The sequence below is a fragment of the Malus domestica genome, chromosome 04 (genome assembly GCF_042453785.1).
Source record: "Malus domestica chromosome 04, GDT2T_hap1".
NCBI lineage: Eukaryota > Viridiplantae > Streptophyta > Magnoliopsida > Rosales > Rosaceae > Malus > Malus domestica.
In genome coordinates, this window is record NC_091664.1 from 13,579,365 (window position 1) to 13,602,374 (window position 23,010).

Here is a 23,010-nt window from a genome sequence, read left to right on the forward strand (position 1 = left end):
TAAAACATGTGAAACTGGCAGCTCCCACTACCGTGCTATGACCAAGCAGGGTAAAGGAATAGCATTACTACTTGTTGTTAGGGAGACTCCTATATATGTCGACCTCCATCCCCAACGGACAGGCAGACCTGCAAAAATGTTCAACCTTTCATCATATCTGAGAGGGCACTCCCAACGAAGCCTTTCGAAATATTCAGCTTTCTTTCCCCCCGATAATACCTCTGCAAACAAGCTATACTAGAGCAAGAATATCTCATATCATCAGGGTTAAAAGCAAGAGTATCCCATATCATGCTTTTTCCCTGTCTTTTCCTTTGGCCTTGTTTTTACCTGCAAGACAAGGAGAAAGAGAGCAATCAGTCAGCACTTGGATCAAGCTTCCAGCCAGGAACTGACTGCCTGGAACCCCTTACCTGATTACTTACCTGGCATTGCTCTCGAGTACTCATCTTCAACATCTTATGTTTCCAGGGAAGATTCCGCATCTGCTTGAGGAACAGATAGGGCAAGTGCGAAGGATACAAGGAAGCATGTGGAGACAAGCGTAACAGCACACGTGCCGATACACCCATTACTCTGTCAAAAGCAAAAGTATCCCATATCAGCAGGGTGGAACGTACTCTAGATTTGATGGACTTGTTTTGACCCTCAAATTCTTCAGTCGGCCTTATACTCTGGAGGAAACCAGAAAACCCTCCAGCTCAGTTCAAGAATAAGCCTGTGGAAAGTTACTTCTTCAAAAGCAAAAGTATCTCATATCATCTCTTCTCATTTTTCTTCTCTTTATCCTTCATGCTGCTGCAAGATGGGGAGAAGGTGAACAATCAGTCGGAGCTCTGATTGCTTACCTTGTCTGTCACCTCTTTCAGCAGACCCCCTAGCTCGGCGACTTGGGGGACTCCTACTACATGGTTTGTATCGCGCTTGACCAAGCCTGAGACTACAAGTAAGCTTCAAGTGAAATTGATACATTACCTTGTGCATCTCCACCAGTTAAAGATACCACCCCTGGATGGAGGAAGAGTACTTCCAGAGAAGATGCCACATCTACCTATGAGACAGATAAGGCAAGTCAAGACGACACCACACTCCGATACTTAGAAGTTTCGTGATTACGAGATCATTCTCCCACAATATTTCCTAATGTCATTTGTACTAAATCATTCACTTGTACTCACTAAAGGAGAGCTTGAACCTATGTACTTGTGTAAACCCTTCACAATTAATGAGAACTCTTCTATTCCGTGGACGTAGCCAATCTGGGTGAACCACGTACATCTTGTGTTTGCTTTCCTATCTCTATCCATTTATATACTTATCCACACTAATGACCGGAGCAATCTAGCGAAGATCACAAAAAGCGATCGTTTTCGCTACCTAGGATCTATCTTGCAAGAGAACGGAGAATTAGATGGAGATCTCAACCATAGAATACGAGCTGGATGGATGAAGTGTAAGAGTGCATCCGGCGTGTTGTGTGACCGTCGTAGGCCACTGAAGCTCAAGGGAAAATTTTATAGGACGGCAATAAGGCCAGCGATGTTGTATGGCACAGAATGTTGGGCGGTGAAGCATCAACACGTACACAAAATGGGTGTAGCGGAGATGAGGATGCTTCGTGGGATGTGTGGGCACACGAGAAATGATAAGATTGGGAATGAGGATATCCGAGGTAAAGTAGGAGTAGCCGAAATTGTAGGAAAGATGAGAGAAAATCGGCTCCGATGATTTGGACATGTGCAAAGAAGGCCGACTGACGCTCCGGTTCGAAGATGTGACTACGGGACAGAGGTTCAGGGCCAAAGGGGTAGAGGAAGACCTAGGAAAACTTTGGAAGAGACTCTAAGAAAAGACTTAGAGTACTTGGATCTAACGGAGGACATGACACAAAACCGAGCGCAATGGCGTTCTAGGATTCATATAGCCGACCCCACTTAGTGGGAAAAGGCTTTGTTGTTGTTGTTGTTGTTGTTGTATATGATAAGAAAATTACAGCAAGGACCGAAAAGAAGGCACAATCAAGTTTAATAACACAAAATTCATCAACCCTGAACCCTAATTCCGAGAAAATACCCATAATACCTCGAAAGACACTTAATTTGCATGATTCACAACAAAAAGGGTATAAATACACCAATTTTCGCTCTTATATTCAAAAGAGGACAAAATTAGAATTGGAGTTTCACGGTTCTTACCCAAATTTGGCCACATTCAAGCTTACTCACAGCCATTGAAGTTCGTACATCCTCAAACTAAACTAGCTTACCTTCTTGCGTATAGCTTGTCATTGAATTGAAGGCTGAAAACGGAATGAAGTTCAAAGTATGATGAAGAAGTAGAAGAATTAAGGAGCTGTGACTATGAAAAAAAAAATGAGAGAGCAAGTACCAGAACAATCTATGACGAAAAAGAATTTGAGGTGAATGAGTGGGTAAATTGCTTCCATAAAAAGCTCATTTCAGATCGATGATCCCTTTCTCACCCTAATAATATTTAACAATTGCAATCAGTAAAATTTTCTTAATAAGTGGAAAGTTAGAAGCGCAAGTAATTAGCATTAGAAATGGAAACCTTATATAGTGATTAAGGCCCTTGAATTAACTTGCGATGCTTGAATAGTCAGTCTCTTCACGCGGCTGCAAGAACCAGCCGTTAATTTGGAAATTATTCAATATGTGTTAAAACATGAATCAGAAGCAAATTGATGAAAAAAAAAATAGAAGGGAAAATGTAACACGACTTGGTAATTTTATATGTTACGAAAGAGCAATGCTCTTATACCTTCAATCTACAAACCTCATGATCATTAAAAGCAAGAAAAAATTGCAAGAAAAAAGTTCCCTATAATCTGTTTGTTTGGTGAAAAACTGCAGAAGGAGAAACAAATGTAAAGAGGTCACAATATATTTTTACATAGACAACCGTACAAAGATGAATAAGTCATACATATTTTGGTGGTGCAAATTGCAAAAGAAAACCTAATTTTCCTCTACGCTGTGATATTTTCTCCAACAGAAAACATCTCCTGTTTCAGTACCTTAAGCCAAAATGAGGAATACCTCCGCATGAAAAAATTTGCACTCTCCTACATGTTCAACTCAAATCACCCAAAATTTCAGCTCCAAAAGTTAACCATTTGAATTCTCAAATTACACGAAATTAGTGAAGAAACAAACCCCAAAATTTCTTCAATTCATGAGCCCGGCCTAGTCTTAAAATATCTTTGAATGACGCTAATACAGTGTCTCAAATACAAAAACCGATGTTTGCATGGAGAATCAATTATAGATTAAAGCAAAAATTGAAAACGTAATCAAAACTGATGCTTGTACGGATAATTAATTGCAGATTAAACCAAAATTTCAACCGTAACCTATCCCAAACATGCTGTCGGAATCAGAATGGAAAGGAAACATGAAATTAGATGTTTTTAAAGAATTAAGCTAGGGATTGAACTCATCTTAAATAGGAAGAACTGAGCAGCTCTGCAATTCACTGGACCCCCCACCCCCGGCTGCGCGAAACCCCTACACCCTATGTGCCCTCCTCATGATCTGCATACTTTTTCCAATAACCATAACGTAACGGAAATTCTGCATATAAACGTAGAGCAATTTGTTAGTTAAAAAAGAACTGCCAAGTAAATGTATGAAGCATATTCAAATAGTTAGTAGATTCTGACAGCAAGAGTTGGGGCAAACACCATTTTGATTGCAAACACCAAGTAAAAATTTCACTTATAAGAACAACAATATCATTGAGTAACCACAAAATTTATCGCATATTACCATTTCCATAATATAGAGAGGCAGACTGAGTTACCAGTTTGGAAATCCTCCTTTCCTCACTGTCTCACTACTATTATTGACTAAAGGTTAGATATCATCTGTCATGCCACATAAAATTACAAAAAGTAAGATCTAAGATTATACAGATAAACTACACCTATTTCAAACACATCTATTTTCATATTACCAACTAATACGAAACCATGGGCAGACTATGGTATGCTAAGGCAGCTGACGATCACAGAAATATCTAAGAACATGTAGAAGGTACAGTTAAGTTCACAGTTTTGCAACCTCATATGATTCATATTTAAATAACAACAATTTTTCAGCAAAACCTTATCTTTTGCAATCTCAGATGATTCACACTCACCCAAAGGATTCATCCAATGACTCAAAAATCCAGCTAATGCACCTCTGCAACACTCTCTGTCTCTTCAATTAAAGTAGTCCAGGCATTGAAATCCAAGGAATTGGCCCTCACAATGTTCCATAATCTATCTTCTACGACAGACATGGCTGCAACAAAAGAAATGAAATAAATAAATATACGAAAACATGTAAACTGCTAAATGGAGTAAATCCAGCAGCACAATTCCACAAAAACAAAGTTTAAAAAAAAAACGATAAATCATGAATTAAATTAAATATCTCACCTCCACCTCCAGCAGAACTTTCACATTCTCAACCTATCACAAAAACAATCAAATCAAATCCAGTGAAAAAAAAAACAGAGAGAGAGAACTTGAACTTCCAAATTAATTGAAACAACTATAAAATGAATCGGGGGTTTCTGCTGAAGTGAAAAGTAAGAACAATAACTAATAAACATCATCCACATCTAGCGAATTAAATTATAAATAGAGAAACCAGAAAGATTGAAAGATGAGATCATCATCCATCTTGCAAAGGAATACATATAGGGTGGAGTGCCTTCATCGAGGACAAATTTATCCTGCAACCTAATCCATTGTCCTAACAACCATAATGTAGAGAAATTTGTGGTGCTCCATTGCACATATGCAGTAGGCTGTTAAGCATATCAATATTTGCATAAGATGAACCAACATTTGAAAAGTATAAGCAGATGGACCAACACAGAGAGAAAACACCTAAATTTACAGCAAGATGAAAGCTTAACAAAAAAAAAAAAAAAAGGGTAAAAAATAAGGAAAACTAATGAAAAGGGCTTGAAAACTTTGAGTTTTAATGATAAGGACAAAATAAAGGGTAAAGTGAATAGTACCAGGATTGACTTTTTAGTGTAAAAATATGGTTTTTCGTTAAAGTGAACAGTACCGGGAGCTTTTCGTTAAAGTTTCCTAAAAAATACCTAAATTTACAGAGATAGGCGAAAATAGGGTGCAAACATAATGTGCCTCTTTTTTAATGTGGGTCAGTGAGGGTAAGAGACTGTGCCCTTGGTGTTCTCACTCTCAGCATGACCTTGCTAGACAGAGATATGACCTTACTACCAAAATGGAAAACAGCATTGGTACTTACATTGGATATATGCAACCTGCTCTGGGACCCATGTATCCAAAGTGGCAGATCTCACCTACAAAAACATCCAAATCATCAAAATAATGCAGGAAAAAATAGAACCGAAACTCATTAGCATAATGCATAAAATATGGAATTGAGTACCATACAAATAATAAAACGAATTTGAAGTTTTTGCATAACCGAAAATTATACGTTGATATATGTACCCCAATACTCCTGTGGATCCCTGAACATTGCATGCATATGAAGATACCAGGATTCACGATAGCCAATTGTGGAGCTCTGCACCAAAAAATGGAAACACTACAACAATTTAGATAAAAAAATGTTTGACATATCTGTTTGAGGTTACCAGCATGACATGCAGTATGAAAATATATAGGATGTTGTTTAAATTGAAAATATATCTGGTATTGCTGCAATGACACATCTGCAAATCAAAGTAATATTACAAAAATAAAAAGAAAAATTATATTTCACCCATCTTACATAAAAATAAAACTCTGTAAAAAAGTTTTAATTTATAAAAAAATGAAAGCTAAAATTATATTTAAGACCTAATATCAATTGGCAACTGTTAATTGACTACTCGCTTTGATGACATCTTTCATATGCATGCCTCTGTTTCTCCAAAGACCAGTGACAAAAAGCTTTCATCATCATTTGTATATCTGTAACAGAAACAAACAATGAGAAACATGTCATTCAATTCTTGATTGTTACTGAGACAATTAATGAGAATGGAATTAGAAGTATGTCATTGCATTTCACAATTGTCATTCCAATGTGGATGTTAATTGGACTCTATTAATATTGAACCTTGATATGAGCATATTTATGCGACTGAGTTAGCTTGTTCTCATGCATTTATGTTGTTATTTCTTAGTTAATTATGTATTTTAAGCTATTTTCGTGTGTTTATAGGTCCATAGGCCTTATAAAGCAATAAGATGCATTTTGGTGCATTTTGGAGCAGTTTTGGGCTTGGAATGAATAGCACATGCATGGAGCAAGGTGGATGGACGAAATTGAAGACTAAAAAGGTTAGGAATGTGTTAAAGAGAAAGAAGAATTAATGTAAAAAGGACAAAGAGCTCAGCCACACAAGGGTGTCACTCCACCATTCACCATTTCATCATTGCCGTGCATCACCATTGCACTCCCTTTGGATTCCTATGTTGTGCATCATCATCCATGTTCCCTCCATTGACTCATTTGTTGCATCATTCCACTTTCTTTCCTTTGTCTACCATGTGCACAATATCCTTTCACCTCCTTGCACTCATTGATTCACCACTTACTCACCTTTCCACCCATGCCATGCATAATCACCCTTGTCCCCTCCATCATTTCAGATTTCATGCATCATTACATTGAATCATTGCACTCAATTGCTACACCATTCCTTGTTCCCTCAATCATTTCAGATTTCATACATCATTACATTGAATCATTGCACTCAATTGCTACACCATTCCTTGTTCCCTCCATCATTTCAGATTTCATGCATCATTACATTGCATCATTGCACTCAATTGCTACACCACTCCATGTTCCCTTCCATTGCCATGCACTTCCTCTATAAAAGGAAGTGTGTGTAACATAAATTTAGTTCATACTTGGTTAGATCATTCACTCCCATTTCAACACATCCATTCCTCCATACAAACAAGCCTTCAAACACTCACCAACACCTTGTGCCGTAACAAAGGAAGGGAAGGAAAGTGCTTGGACGTGCTTGCTGTCCAACTTGGATCGTTAGAGCGTTTAGGTGTTTTCTTTCTTTTGTTTGTAATGTTTAAATTCATTTCCTTTCGTTTTGTTGTAAATATGAGTGGCTAAACCCCTCTTGGCTAAGGGTGATTTCAAAGCCATGATTATGTGTGCAATATAATTTGATAAATTCCAGTTATGAACTCTTGAATCGTGAATGCAATTGGCTTAACTATTTGATTGATAACTTATTTGTATTTGTTAATTAAGGGTCGACACTTAATTGGCATGCATAAATCCGTTGCTAGAATATAAGGAAGTTTCACATAATCGTTACAAACTTATATTCACATGTAGTGAAGGTCGCTTATAAACGATCGCGTTAAGTTCAATTCCTAGCATGAGTGACATGATGTCATAGTTGCAAGTGTTTTGTCAATGCTTATGATTTTCATTAAACGTAATGATTTTTTATTGTATCTCTATTATGATGTCATGTAAGGAACTTTAGAAGAATGTTTTGGGTTGTCGAATGATGTCATCCAATCCAATAAAACAAGGAAAATCTGAGAGTTAACTAGTGATGTCATGGTTAATTTGGAGCATTGTCGTTCACAATTTAATGAAGTAGTAACTGGAAATCAAGTTATTTGCATACATGTCATATGTGGAGAAAAGGCCTCTAGCTATCTCATCCATCATCTTATTTCTCACATTCGTTTTACAATCCGTCTAGTTTTTCATACTTGTTTGTTTGTTTCAACTTCATCCAAATCAAAACCCCCCTTTTAGTTTCTTGTTTCAAAGTGTTTCAAATCTGTTTTAGTTTGTGTTTTTAAGTGTTTTGATTTAAGTAAAAGTCAATTTTCGTCCAAAGTCATTCCAAGTGTCTAGTTTAAGTTTATTTGGTTGTTTTAAACTGTTTTGAGTATTTTAAGTTGGCTTTGAGTCTTGTGAGTCTTGTTAAGTGTTTTTAAGTTTAGTTTTATGTTTTTGAGTCAGTTTAGAGGTTATTAGCAAGCCTTCCTAATCCCCGGTCCAGAACGATCCCTACTTATACTTGTACTACAATTGTCAAAAGAGGGTTAAATTTGTGTGTTAAGATAATTTTCGCATCAAACCTATCGGATGAGAAATTAAACAGAAGAAAAATCAAAAGTTTCTTAACTGAACATGATCATGAATGGGTAATAGGTTGCTGATACAAAGAAAAAAAGATAGATTTTATCTGCACATCACCATAAGAAAGAAAACGATCACAAAATACATTTTTTCTTGGCAACTTTGTGGAACAGAAAGAAGCAGGATACATAAGGGGCAAAACAATCTTCTTACTACTACATCAAAGCAAAAGAACAACCATTATATTAGTATGCCATTATCATCTGGGGAACAAATCCAATTGGCAGCTTTTACGTACCTACAATTATAAGCAAAGTTTGGAATTCATAGAAAATACTGGGCAAATACTAAGGCTACCATTTGAAAAAGCTAAACAACAATAAACTTTGACAAATTAACTACAATTAAATTAAGATGACAATCAATATATGAAGACAGTCTGAGAAATCAAAGGCTCTCAAATCAATACCATATTTCATGTGCCTTTTACTGATAGTGAACCCAGCAGCCGAACCAGGATAAAAATTTGATTTAGAACCTTGCTATCTTTGTCCTTGTAAATATGATATTTTGGCATCAGCAATATATCACAATATATATATATATATATATATTTATCTGAACTCAAAGAAAATATAGAACGAACATAAAAAAGGCATATTATGAACGTTTAGAAGCAAATTTCATTAGCAATTAAAGCAACCAAGCTCTCTCAACATCACGATTTAGAACCCCCCAGGAACCCAGAAATTTAATGAAAATTTTTCTAATCATTCAATTGGATTAGACAAAACCATGAATTTTTTTCTTTCTAAAGCCCAATTATATTAAATCACAAATTTGAAGCAGATTTTGACATGCAATAAGTTATTAAGATAGGAATCGCTTCAGACTAACCTCGATGGCAGGGCCTCCGGAATTGCCCGATCCAAACCAAGCTCCTAGGTTATAGGGAGATGCCCTTGATGTGAAATTCAACACGCAAACCTTTGACGCAGTTGTGGTGCCTGGTGGTGGCAGGGGTTCCACACCCCTTCCTCCTCCCTTCCCATCCCTGCCAATCCACGCCCATCTCCCTTGTTGTAGCTTTGCAACCCACATTTTTTGGCAGACCTCCCTCTCCCTTCCTCTCGTTGACATTCCACACCCTCCTCCCCTTCTCTGTCTGTAACTAATCCAGCCCCATTCCAAAAACCTGAAGGAAAAATTTTGTCCTAGCTAAGAACAAGTAAGAACATTTGAATACATATGCAAACTATTAACACTTTAAAGTAGGCATGCATTAAAAAACAATTCATAAAACCCATGACTTTCAAAACCTAGTATATGTGAACCAATAAACTCTTTAACAACATTAAAGAGAAGTAAAGATTTAGAGTTTCTTTACCCTTGAAGCTCATCCTTGTTTACACAAGGGATTCACCCAAGTGGAGGGCCTTCAAGTCACCTCCTAGCTCCTTGGATATTGCTTGTGTTTTCCTTCTCCTTTTGTGCTCCTTTGGACTTTGTGGATGTAAGGAAAGGATCTCCAAAACACCAAAAGTTTGGTGTCTCTAAGTCTCCACACCAAGGGTTAAGTGTGAAGATGAAATGGATGACTTAGGGAAGAAGAGATTGCTAGATTAATCTCCCTAAGTGGCCGGCCTCTTTGTAGAGAGAAAGAGAGAAAATGTTTCACCTCTTTGCCTCAAAGAAAACCCTAATTAGAAAATAGCTATAAAGTTGCTTTTATAACACTTTTCTTTGGTGAGTGGCAAACTTGCAATTAAGCAAACTTTCACCATCTCCTCACCATGGCCGGCCTATATGTTGTGATTGGGCTTATTGCCCATTTTGTTTTAGTTGTCATACAACTTAAACATAATGGGCCTTATGGACCAAAACACTTTTGGGCCCCGAAACCCAAAACCAACTTAAAAGCCCAATACGAACCTTTCGTAAAATTAATTAACTAATTAATTAATCTTGACCATTCTTCAATTAAACCATTTAATTGCATATCCATTTCATTTAATTTCTTCACTATCACCCTTACTCGGTGTACGATCCATTAGGTTCCAATTAGCGAGGTAGTGGGCGATTGTTACTCTTAACGATCGATTATGAATTGAAACCACATTTCAATTCTCCCTTTTATGATTAGTGTTTCCTAATCATTAGGGCTTCCACAAACCATGAGTGACACCTAGCAGTATGTCATGGTTACCCAAGCTAAGTAGAATTGGTTGGAGAACCTATCCAGTTACAACTACAATGCAATACGGTCCTTCTCTAATACAATACTCTTAATCACATTGTTTTAGTGATAGTTTGTTTCATGTCTACTATCCAATGTGATACATATCTATATGATTCCCTTGAATATGATTTGGAACAAACTTCCTAAGTCATATTCATATACTTTGGCCAAAGACTTTAGAATCATATCTTAGAGTATACTCCTTCCACCATGGAAGGTTAGAGATCCCTTGTTGTGCATTCATATGCCTACATGACTAGATAACTTGACCCCAACAATGCCGTGGACACTCCGAGGGAATGCCGTTGACATGATAAAAGATCAAGGACCTAACCATTAGACATCTATGATGCCTCAGGTCAAAGGACTACTTTGCATATTGCAACTTTCGAGTTCTTACATGACATGTATGTTCGAACTCTCTTTTGATCGTTGTTCAGTGTACTCGATTACTCTTTCGAGCACCTATGTGTTTGTCTTAGTGTCCAACACCAAATGACTTGAGACTAGTCATATTCACGCTTGAGTCGACATAACACATACTAACCTTAGCGGATTGTCAATACCCAATTGGCAATCCTATGGCTAGGAACGTTTTAGGAATGAACATAAGAGAATGGTCTCGATCATCTAACTCACTTAGATCACTTGTCTCTTAGATCAAATACATCCCTTAGATTCCCTTATTACTTAAACACATGATACAATAAATAGTGATTAACAATAAGCTTTGCCCTTCATTAAACATATAAAAGTTTAATACATTAAGTATTCCAAAAAGCTATTACATCAAATGAGTGGCTTTGTGGGCATACTTCCAACAAAACCCAGCCCAAGCCTTACACCCACTCCGACCCCCTCACTTTCTCGAAACCAACTCTCAAACCCTCGAACGCAACCATGCTTTTTTCTCCTCTCTCTGTCTCTCTCTCCCTGTCCATCTCTCTCTAAAATCGGAGAAAATCCCATATAGGTCCTGATAGCTAAATCCCACTCTCACTCAATCCAAACCCGTACCTCCCATCTCTCTCCAATCCGTGAGTCCCTTTGTCCCCCTCATCTCCTCCTCCCCCAACAACCCTCTGACCGATGCATCAGCCACAGGACACCCACCCGCATGTCCCTCCTGAAAATCCTCTCCCCGAAATCCCTGCGAACCTCTCCCTCTTGATGTGAAAATTAACTAGCACTCAAATTAACCCTCTTTTTATCAATTGTAGTAAGTATGGAAGTAGGGATCGTTCTAGGCCGGGGATTAGGAGGGATTGCAAAATCACTTGAAAACTGACTCAATTACGTAAAAACAAGTTTAAAACACTAAAATAGACTCAAAGAATGCAAAGCTAAACTTTAAAATACCAAAACAAACCAAAAGACGCAAAACAGCACCAAAACACTCAAAACTGCCTTAAAAACACAATCTGGGCAGTTTTGAACACTGGACACAAACTTGGACGAAATTAGGTTTTAACTTGACTCAAAACACTTAAAAACACAAACTAACTTGACTTCTAACTAATATGACTCAACAAAGAAAAAGGGGATTGATTTTGGACGAATTTGAAAACAAAACAAAACTTTGTAAAACGAACAGATTTTAAAACGAATTTGGTTTAAATGAATGGATGGAAGGCTAGCTAAGGGTTCATCTCCACACATGTTATACTTGCATTCAAAACGATTTCCAATTTCTTTTCAATAACCCATGAATTCTCAACGCCCCAAGTTAATTAGGTCCGCTTAAATTAACCTTCAGATTTTCCTAATGTTATTGAATTGGATGTTTGCATACGACAACCCAAAGCATTCCCCACAAGTCCCCTACATGATTGCATAATAGAGATACAAGCAAGAATCATTAAGTTCTATGAAAACCATAAGCATTGACGAAGCACTTGTTACTATGATTGCATGAAACTTATGCCAAGAATTTACTTAACGCGATTGAGATCATCAACCTTTACTACTTGTGAATATAAGTCCATAACGATTAGGTGAAATTTCCTTATATCCTAGCATTCAATCTATGCATGATAATTAAGCGTGCACTCTCAACCAACACACACAAATCAATGTAATTCACATAGATAAGTAAATTGAATTCACAACTTATGAAACGCAATTAGAAGTAATCAAATCATATTGCAAGCATAAACATGTATTTCGAATCCCCCCTAGCCAAGGGGGGGTTTAGTTCCTCATACGCACAAAACAAAGAGAATTGAATTTAAACATTGAAATCAAAGGAAAAGAAACACCTAGAAATTCCAGCGACGCGAACTTGAATTGCATGAACTTCCGAGCTTCCTTCTCCTCCTCCTTGGTGCGGCAAGGGTCTAGGGATAGTTTTAGGGCCTTAGGGGTATGGATGCATGGTTATGGAGGGATGTAGTAGTGTTTAGGGGAAGGGAATGGTGCGGCAAGGGTGTGGAGAGAGTTTGGGCGAATTTCTGAATTTGTGGAATGAATGAATGTGTATGAGAGGTGGTGTCCATGAATGGGTGCGGCACACATATTTATAGGACCCCAAAACCCTAGGTGAATCAGATTAGGCTTTCTAGAACCCAAATCCCCAAGGAAAAAGGCTTAGAAATCAGAAATAAAAAGGGATAATGCTTCCTAGGTGCGGCAGGTAAGGAGATGAGGTGATAAGGCTTCTAGAATGCCTTGCAAGGCAAGGGAAATCAGCTTTCTAGAAGGGATAGGTGCGGCACTAAAGGATAGGGCAGATTAGGGCTTCTAGAAACCCTCTAATGCAAGGAAAACTCACGGCAAGAATGGATAAGGTTTCTAGAACAAGGATAAGGTATCCTAAATGGATAAGGTGCCCTAAATGGATAAGGATTCCTCATTGCACTTGGAAACTTTGCCTATTAGGATTAGGAAACCTTGTCTTTGTCATTCCTTCTTCATCTTGGACTCCTTTTCCTTCTTGGACGTGGAAAACTTCTTTGTTGCTTCACTTGAGACCATTTGGATTTTGACTTTCCTACATCAAGTAGGAAACCTTGTTTGAGTAGGAATCTTCATCTTCAAGGAATCCTAATGCAACTAGGAAACCCATTTTGACTAGGAATCCTAATTCAACTAGGATTCCATCTTCACGTAGGGACTTTCCTACTTCAACTAGGAAACTTTGTTAAAGTAGGAAACATCATCTTCAAATCTTCAATTTCGTCCATCCTCTTGGCTCCAAGCATATGACATCCATTCCAAGCTCAAATGTGCTCCAAAAGACTCCAAAATGCATCATTTTGCATACTTTGCCCTTAAAACCTGAAAACACATAAAACTAGCTTAAAAGACTACTTTACTAAGGAAAAACACTATAAATGCACAAAAACAAGCTAAACTAAGGCGCATAAATATGCTCCTATCAAATTCCCCCACACTTAGCTTTTGCTAGTCCTCGAGCAAAACAAAATGAAACAAAGTAAACAAAACGAAATAAAACAAGTAAAACACAACCTAAACCTTCCAACAATCGCCTCAGGGATTTCCAATGCACATGACATATTAAAAATGATCATTCCCACAGATTTTAGTCATCTTCACACTTAAGCATATACTTAATCATAGTCACCACGTACTAGTTCACATTTAACCAATTAAAACATGATTTTGAATGTAGTAACATGCCTTAGAGAATTTGCTCAATTCCTTACTAGATATGCACTCTATTTTCACTCAGATTTTCTAACTACACACCCTACACTAGTTATATGTGAGAAAATTGATGTAAAAATAAAAACGAATGCTCACATATATGTATGACAAAGGAAGCAATTTCCGGAGTTAATAACATGTTTATAAATATGATCTCATGAATGGAATGCTACTACTTAGATGCGAGAACCAGTGACACCATATGCTCAAACCAACTTCAAACTCCACAAATTGAAATACACAACACTCAAGATTAAAGTCAAGGGTTGTAACGGGGCTTAAGGTATTGGCTAACAAAAACGGATATGGAAAACAAACGTTCTTTAAAACAATAGTAAGCAAAGTATGGAAATCGAAACTTAGAATTCACTTTAGTATGCCGAAATCAATTTCAAAACAGAAGGGGAGACTCAAACAATCAATTAGGGCCGAATGCAACTCTTTGGACCCTTTCTTCAACAAACAATACTTTGGAACTCTTTTTCACATGCTTTTCGACTATTTTGCATGTTTTTCACAAATTTTCTTTTTTTCCTTTCTATTTTTCACTATTTTTTTTTCTTTTTTTCTCATTTTTTTCTCTTCTTTGCCGTGCCTCATTCAAGACTTTGGCACATCCCCATATCACTAATCCTTCCCCCACACTTGTTTCCCTCACACATTGATCAAAAGGAATTCATCTTGCGTTATGCTTTACTATGTTTTAAGAACAAGGGTGTGGATGGTCCTAATCTAGGCTAGGTAAGGCTAATGTGGTTAACAAGGAAAAATAGGCTAAATGAGGCTCAACGGGGTTCAACCTACAAAAACACATGCATGGAATGAAGGCTTTTTGGCTATGGTGGTAACTACTAACTTCATCTTGAATATGTGTTATGCAATTCAATAACATGTTTTGAATGAAATTGGCATGAGTTCTAGCATTTGGAACTAAAGTGATGAAACGCCTTCTAAGTAGTAACCAAGCAAAGAATAATGAGATCATGCAACGACTTTAGAACACAAGAATGCACAGATTTTAACTCTCCAAATAAACGTTTAGGCTCAAGTCTCACAAGGTTGTAGCGTTAGTTTGAGTTCCTTCCTTCAAGCATGTTACAAAAACTAATTTTTTCTTTATGATTACATGTGAATTCATAAGTTATAACCACAACCAAGCATAAACCAAAGAGTAAATCAAACTTTCATCCATGTTTACAACTCTCTTTAACAGTCATGCAATTAAAAACCGAATCCTCATCATTGTGTTGGAAGGTACCCTAAGACACAAACAAACACACAAAAACAACTCTTTTTGGGTTTTTAAAACAATTTTTTCAAATTTTTATGGGATTTTCGGATTTTTGACTCAAAACACACTAAAACACACCAAAATAGCTTAAAAAGGCTTAAAAACAGCAAGAAACAACATTAGAAATCATGAGTGAGAAAACCCTACGAATTTGCAAGAAAACACTTTGGTTACCCCCCCACACTTAAATCAAACATTGTCCTCAATGTTTCAAGCATAAACTAACACAATTAACAAACAAACCACAAAACAGCAACTAACAATCTAACATGGCATGAATGAAATAACAACAAAGAGAAGGGTTTAGGAACGCAAATCTGGAATTGGAGTGCTCTCTCTGTCTTCCTTTGTTGAATGCATGGGTTGCCTCCCAAGTAGCGCTTGCTTTAACGTCTTGCAGCCGGACGATGCTCCATTGAAGGTTTATGGAACCCCACGGCATGGAGGGGTGTTTCCACAACCTGTCCTACGAAATACATCATTCTTTGGGTCCTTGAATGGAATGGGATAATGATCCGTTCTTATTGTCATGTTTTGCTTCTCTAAATCAACACGAACTCTCCCACCACGTTGTCTTCGATTAGGTACCTGCACCATACAAGGTAACAACCTATTAGTTGAAATGGGAATCGAAATTGGAATAGGTGGCTTACCTTTGTACGGCAAAGAAGTGGTAGCACTATGGACATATGCACAACGGGTGCACTCGGCCAGATTTGGTGATTTCAAGGTTGGGGCCGTGCACTCTTTGTTGTTCACTCCAATTCCTTCCTCGATGGTGGGTTGTGGTACATTCTTGTTGACTAGTGTTCAACATTCCTGCCCTATATTTTCAATTACATTAATAGCACAACAAGAACGAACATCATTAGTATTCGCAACCGATTCAGAAATCTTAAAGTTAATCATATCACCACCAAAGGCCATAGTTACTGCTCCCTTGGCCACGTCAATCTTGGTTTGAGCCGTTTTCATGAATGGTCGTCCAAGTAAGAGTGGTGATGGTGGAGAGTGGGTTGAGTCCTCCATATCAAGCACATAGAAATCTGCAGGAAAAATCAAATGGTCTACCTGCACCAAAACATCTTCCAACACTCCTTTAGGATATGCATTAGATCGATCGGCTAATTGAATAATAACACCATCATTTTTAAGCTTTCCTAGATTCATAGATGCATAAACAGAATATGGCATGACATTTATAGATGCACCTAAATCTAACATAGCATGATCAAACCGCGTATTGCCAATAACACAAGGGATAGTGAAACTACCTGGATCTTTGCATTTAGGTGGTAACTTTCTTTGCAACAATGCAGATACATTCTCACTTACGTGTACCACCTCTTTCTCCCAAATCCGTTTCCTTGTTGTACAAAGCTTCTTAAAAAACTTGGCATACTTCGGGATTTGCTTTATAGCATCGAGGAGAGGGATATTGACATGCACATTTCTAAACGTCTCAAGAACGTCTTGTTCCTCTTCTTCGTTCTTGGCTTGCAAAAATCTGCTAGGAAAGGGTACATCCGGAGGAATAACATTATAATTAACTTGAATTGTACCTGCCTTACCTTTATTGGCCGAATTGGATGGCCTGGGTGGTTGCGGCAAGGATTGCTCAATCCTTGCCGTGGCTTTTGCTTGCTCCTCCTCTTCCATTTGCAACTTCTCGTCCTCCTTGAGGGCAGATTTGAATGGTTTTGGCTCGGTTCCTACTTCTTTTCCGCTTCTTAGCATAATGGCCTTGGCAGTTTCGACTCCTCCCCTCGGATTGACAACCGTTGAACTAGGCAACCTTCCTTGCTCACGAAATTGCCCCATGAACTCGGCAATTTGTCCCACTTGCTTCTCCAAGTTGTCCACCCTCTTGTCTTGGATTTGCCTCTCTTTGTTTTGAGTTTGGACTTCCTGCGTCAAAGTAGTAAGTAATTGAAAAATCTTATCATTATCACTTGAATTACCTGCATTGCTTTGGGCAGGTTGTGCTTGGGCTTGTGGTGGTGCCAACGGCTTTTGATAGAAACCCGGGGGTTGTTGCCTAAATCCGTCATGTTGTTGGCCTTGTTGGGGGTCTCGCCATTTGAAATTCGGATGATCACGCCAACCGGGATTGTAAGTATTGGAAAACGGATCACCACGTAATTGGTATTGGTTGCCATATCCCACGGCATTGAGTATCTCCCACCCTCCATTCTCAATCAATTGTGGGCACTTGTCCGTATGGTGGTTTGGCATGGAGCATACGCCACAAGAAGCTACAGGTTTGACTTTTGGACCTTCCACCACCTGAGAAAGCAACGTAGTAAGGTTACCCATTTGATTTTGAAGTTCGGTTATGGCACTTACCTCATTGACTTGATGTTGCCGTGGCATGCTCCTTTGTCCAACACCTTCGTATTGTTGAGCGTTCAACGCTCGATTAGCAATCAACATCTTTGCAGCCGTAGGGGTCTTGTCCACCAATGCTCCTCCCGCTGAGGCATCTAGCATTTGACGTTCAATTGGTAGAAGTCCCTCGTAGAAGTATTATAGAAGTAGTTCCTCCTTCATTTGATGCTGTGGACATGAAGCAACAAGAGATTTAAAACGTTCATAATAAGTAGGAAAGGATTCACCTTCATCTTGTTGAATGCCACTTATCCTTTTGCGTAGGAGGATGACTCGAGAAGTTGGGAAAAACTTCTTCAAGAAAGCTCGTTTCATGCTCTCCCATGATGTGACAGTTCCGGGAGCCAATTCGTACAACCAATCTTTCGCCTTCTCTAGGAGAGAAAAGGGAAAGGCCTTCATCTTCAAGATGCTCTCATCCACGTTCACCGGAGTCATGCTTGAGCAAACGACTTCAAACTCCTTTAAGTGCTTGTTCGGATCTTCCATGGACAGCCCATGGTACTTCGGAATGTGATGTAACAAGCTTGACTTCAATTCGAACTCGGCAGTTTTGTCCGGAGCTGCCCTAGGGTATTGGAACATAGAGGTGCGGCATTATCCAATCCCGAAGCGGAAAGCTCCTTGATCGTTCGGTTGTCCACTGCCATGTCTTCCACTTCCTCTTCAAATTCAGAAACGGACTCGGAACTTGCACTTGATTCACTAGGTTCCGGGTTCTTCCTCTTTCGTCTCAACTCACGCTCAAAATCGTTGTCAAAGTCTAAAATATGTTCGTGAACCGGATTAGAACTCCGAGTCATAAACAAGTACCTAAAACAAGAAACAAAATAACATAAGAATCTGATCTAATAAGAAAAACGAAAATAACAATCCAAGGGATTAGCAAAGTTGCTAATCCCCGGCAACGGCGCCAAAATTTGATGTGAAAATTAACTAGCACTCAAATTAACCCTCTTTTTATCAATTGTAGTAAGTATGGAAGTAGGGATCGTTCTAGGCCGGGGATTAGGAGGGATTGCAAAATCACTTGAAAACTGACTCAATTACGTAAAAACAAGTTTAAAACACTAAACTAGACTCAAAGAATGCAAAGCTAAACTTTAAAATACCAAACCAAACCAAAAGACGCAAAACAGCACCAAAACACTCAAAACTGCCTTAAAAACACAATCTGGGCAGTTTTGAACACTAAACACAAACTTGGACGAAATTAGGTTTTAACTTGACTCAAAACACTTAAAAACACAAACTAACTTGACTTCTAACTAATATGACTCAACAAAGAAAAGGGGGATTGATTTTGGACGAATTTGAAAACAAAACAAAACTTTGTAAAACAAACAGATTTTAAAACGAATTTGGTTTAAATGAATGGATGGAAGGCTAGCTAAGGGGTTCATCTCCACACATGTTATACTTGCATTCAAAACGATTTCCAATTGCTTTTCAATAACCCATGAATTCTCAACGCCCCAAGTTAATTAGGTCCGCTTAAATTAACCTTCAGATTTTCCTAATGTTATTGAATTGGATGTTTGCATACGACAACCCAAAGCATTCCCCACAAGTCCCCTACATGATTGCATAATAGAGATACAAGCAAGAATCATTAAGTTCTATGAAAACCATAAGCATTGACGAAGCACTTGTTACTATGATTGCATGAAACTTATGCCAAGAATTTACTTAACGCGATTGAGATCATCAACCTTTACTACTTGTGAATATAAGTCCATAACGATTAGGTGAAATTTCCTTATATCCTAGCATTCAATCTATGCATGATAATTAAGCGTGCACTCTCAACCAACACACACAAATCAATGTAATTCACATAGATAAGTAAATTGAATTCACAACTTATGAAACGCAATTAGAAGTAATCAAATCATATTGCAAGCATAAACATGTATTTCGATTCCCCCTAGCCAAGGGGGGTTTAGTTCCTCATATAAACATGTATTTCGATTCCCCCCTAGCCAAGGGGGTTTAGTTCCTCATACGCACAAAACAAAGAGAATTGAATTTAAACATTGAAATCAAAGGAAAAGAAACACCTAGAAATTCCAGCGACGCGAACTTGAATTGCATGAACTTCCGAGCTTCCTTCTCCTCCTCCTTGGTGCGGCAAGGGTCTAGGGACAGGTTTAGGGCCTTAGGGGTATGGATGCATGGTTATGGAGGGATGTAGTAGTGTTTAGGGGAAGGGAATGGTGCGGCAAGGGTGTGGAAAGAGTTTGGGCGAATTTCTGAATTTGTGGAATGAATGAATGTGTATGAGAGGTGGTGTCCATGAATGGGTGCGGCACACATATTTATAGGACCCCAAAACCCTAGGTGAATCAGATTAGGCTTTCTAGAACCCAAATCCCCAAGGAAAAAGGCTTAGAAATCAGAAATAAAAAGGGATAATGCTTCCTAGGTGCGGCAGGTAAGGAGATGAGGTGATAAGGCTTCTAGAATGCCTTGCAAGGCAAGGGAAATCAACTTTCTAGAAGGGATAGGTGCGGCACTAAAGGATAGGGCATATTAGGGCTTCTAGAAACCCTCTAATGCAAGGAAAACTCACGGCAAGAATGGACAAGGTTTCTAGAACAAGGATAAGGTATCCTAAATGGATAAGGTGCCCTAAATGGATAAGGATTCCTCATTGCACTTGGAAACTTTGCCTATTAGGATTAGGAAACCTTGTCTTTGTCATTCCTTCTTCATCTTGGACTCCTTTTCCTTCTTGGACGTGGAAAACTTCTTTGTTGCTTCACTTGAGACCATTTGGATTTTGACTTTCCTACATCAAGTAGGAAACCTTGTTTGAGTAGGAATCTTCATCTTCAAGGAATCCTAATGCAACTAGGAAACCCATTTTGACTAGGAATCCTAATTCAACTAGGATTCCATCTTCACTTAGGGACTTTCCTACTTCAACTAGGAAACTTTGTTAAAGTAGGAAACATCATCTTTAAATCTTCAATTTCGTCCATCCTCTTGGCTCCAAGCTTATGACATCCATTCCAAGCTCAAATGTGCTCCAAAAGGCTCCAAAATGCATCATTTTGCATACTTTGCCCTTAAAACCTGAAAACACATAAAACTAGCTTAAAAGACTACTTTACTAAGGAAAAACACTATAAATGCACAAAAACAAGCTAAATTAAGGCGCATAAATATGCTCCTATCACCTCTCAACCCTTCTGTCGCCCTTCCTTCTCTCCTCGGGTCAAAAAGCCCAGACCCAGATCCAGCCCAGATCCAGCCCAGTGGCAATCTTGTAAAATAAGCAAATAAAGTAAGCGAAATTTGGGTTGAAATCAGCCCGGTGGCAAACTCGTAAATCAAATGAAATTGAGGCAAAATTGCACAGTCCCCCCCCAACAAAAAAAAAAAAAAAAAAAAATCCACGTTAGACTTAAAGTAATTCCAACAAAAGTATAAATAACGCACAACCGAACCTCGCTGGAGGCGCTCCTGAGAACATTAGCGCTTCTGGGATTTTCCCGGTTGAAGTAGAAACTGTAAGTTATTATCGTCTCTGGTTTTGCTTCGATTTATACATGTTAAGTTTTCTTATCGTATTCCTATTTCTTCGATTTGCACAATTCAGCAGTTGTATTTTGTTGCAGCAAAACCCTAATTTCTATTTAATTTGGATTTTCCAATTTTGTCTTAAATTCACCAGTTCTAATAAATTCAGTAATTTACGTTGAAATCGTCTTTCTTTTGCATACCTATGATTAATTTGGAAGACCCCAATTGCATAGAGGCCTCTGAAACCCTAAAATTTAACCCCTTCTTTTGTGAAAGGCCGAATGATGGTTTTACATATTCTATGCAGGTGAGTGTACAATTTGAGTTTAAAATTTGTGATGGGAGGTCATGGAGGTTTGAATATTCTGCCTCAGAAGCGGTGGAATGTGTACAACTTCGATAACAGAGAGAAGGTACGGCAGGACGAAGAGGCTGCCGCTAAAGAGGAGCAGCTCAAGCGTGAACAGTCACGAAAGCGGGATGCTGAGTTTCGTCTTGAACAGCTCCGAACTGCTCGTGGCCTGGCTCCGGTGAGCCAAGGGAAGGAGCCTGCTGCAATGGAATCAAGCCCTGCTGCAGTGGGATCGAAGTCTGCTGCAGTGGGGTCGAAGTCTGCTGCAGTGAAATCAAAGCCTGGTCATATTAATCTCTTCGAAGGGATTAAGATTTTTTATCCTATTAAGGGGTTGGAGAATGAGGGAGGTGAGGGTAAAGATGAATTTAAGAAAAATAAGAAGATGAAGAAAGAGGAGGCGAAGCCGAGGGTTGTGACAGCAGAAGATGAAAAGTATAGGTTGGGTTATGGAGTTGCTGGCAAAGGAGTTAAGTTGCCTTGGTACCTTGACAGGCTGAGTGCGGATGCAAATGAAGAGAGTGCCAAAGTTGATGAATTGTCAGGAGCAGATAAAGAGAAGAAGAAGAACAAGAGTGGGAAGAAGACATTGGAGGAATTGAGAGAAGAACGGTTGGAAAGGGAGAAGCGAGAGAAGGAAAGGGAACGGACTCTGATACTGAACAAGAGCCGAAAAGATGGAGCTGCTTTTAAGGATAGAGGGTTTTATAGGAGGTGAGTTTACAGTCGTGCAGTTAATAGACATGATGTTTGATTTTTTTATTTCTACTGTATTTTGTACTCTGTATAATGAAATTGTTTGGTAAGTAATGTTATCTATTGCGATTACAGTTTGAATTGGTAAGATGATGTTATTGCTGTGTATATGATGTACTATGATGTTGTAATATACAGTGGAATGATATCCTGCAAATGACAGTATGTTAAGATCTCACATCTCCTGGTTGAAAAAGTTATTTGTAGTTAAGAAAAACCCAAGAATCTTCTGAGAATGGTTTTTGCTCTCTTCCGGTTGCACCTTGTTATATAAGGGTGCGCAGTGAAATTTTATGATTCATACAGCCAGCCGACACAACTTAATGTTAATGTTGAAAAGGCTTGGTTGTGGTTGTTGTCGTGATTTTTAGCCTTGTCTTCTCCTTCTACGTTCCTCATTTGGTTTTTGTTTCTTGGTTCCCCTTGATTTATTTAATCCTAAGGCTACATGAAATGAGGAGTGTAGGGGGAGAAGGAGGGATCGTAAATCACTTACCTTTAAAGTAAATGAGTTAAGCAAGTGCAATTCTGTTGTTGTCAAAGCATATTGCGAGTTGCAATTGTGCTTGTATTTGGTTCATAAGGAAGCCTATTGATCCGAACTACTTGTGGTGCATGAGAAATCGAAAACTCGTATATACAGGGATGACGAACAATCACT

The 23,010-nt window shown here is 38.5% G+C and overlaps 1 protein-coding gene and 1 long non-coding RNA gene across 4 annotated transcripts; one reads left to right on the forward strand and one right to left on the reverse strand.

Annotated features, from left to right (window-relative positions):
* Positions 1-2,023: 2,023 nt before the first annotated feature.
* On the reverse strand, positions 2,024-4,841 carry LOC108169586 (uncharacterized). 3 transcript variants are annotated; one of them, XR_011580015.1, is made up of 6 exons: positions 4,445-4,841; positions 4,162-4,307; positions 3,177-3,593; positions 2,572-3,037; positions 2,389-2,483; positions 2,024-2,299 (listed from the first exon to the last, which is right to left on the reverse strand). It is a non-coding gene; the product is annotated as an uncharacterized lncRNA (long non-coding RNA). The 3 variants fall into 3 exon arrangements; XR_011580016.1 differs by having other exon boundaries at positions 2,572-3,593; positions 4,445-4,477; positions 4,706-4,807; XR_001785853.3 differs by having other exon boundaries at positions 2,572-3,593.
* A 16,249-nt stretch (positions 4,842-21,090) lies between these two features.
* LOC103415239 (uncharacterized) lies at positions 21,091-22,527 on the forward strand. Its single transcript, XM_008353579.4, has 2 exons — positions 21,091-21,228; positions 21,549-22,527. Exon 2 carries the CDS (start codon positions 21,580-21,582, stop codon positions 22,309-22,311), a length of 732 nt encoding a protein of 243 aa, XP_008351801.1. The 5' UTR covers positions 21,091-21,228; positions 21,549-21,579; the 3' UTR covers positions 22,312-22,527.
* Positions 22,528-23,010: the final 483 nt, after the last annotated feature.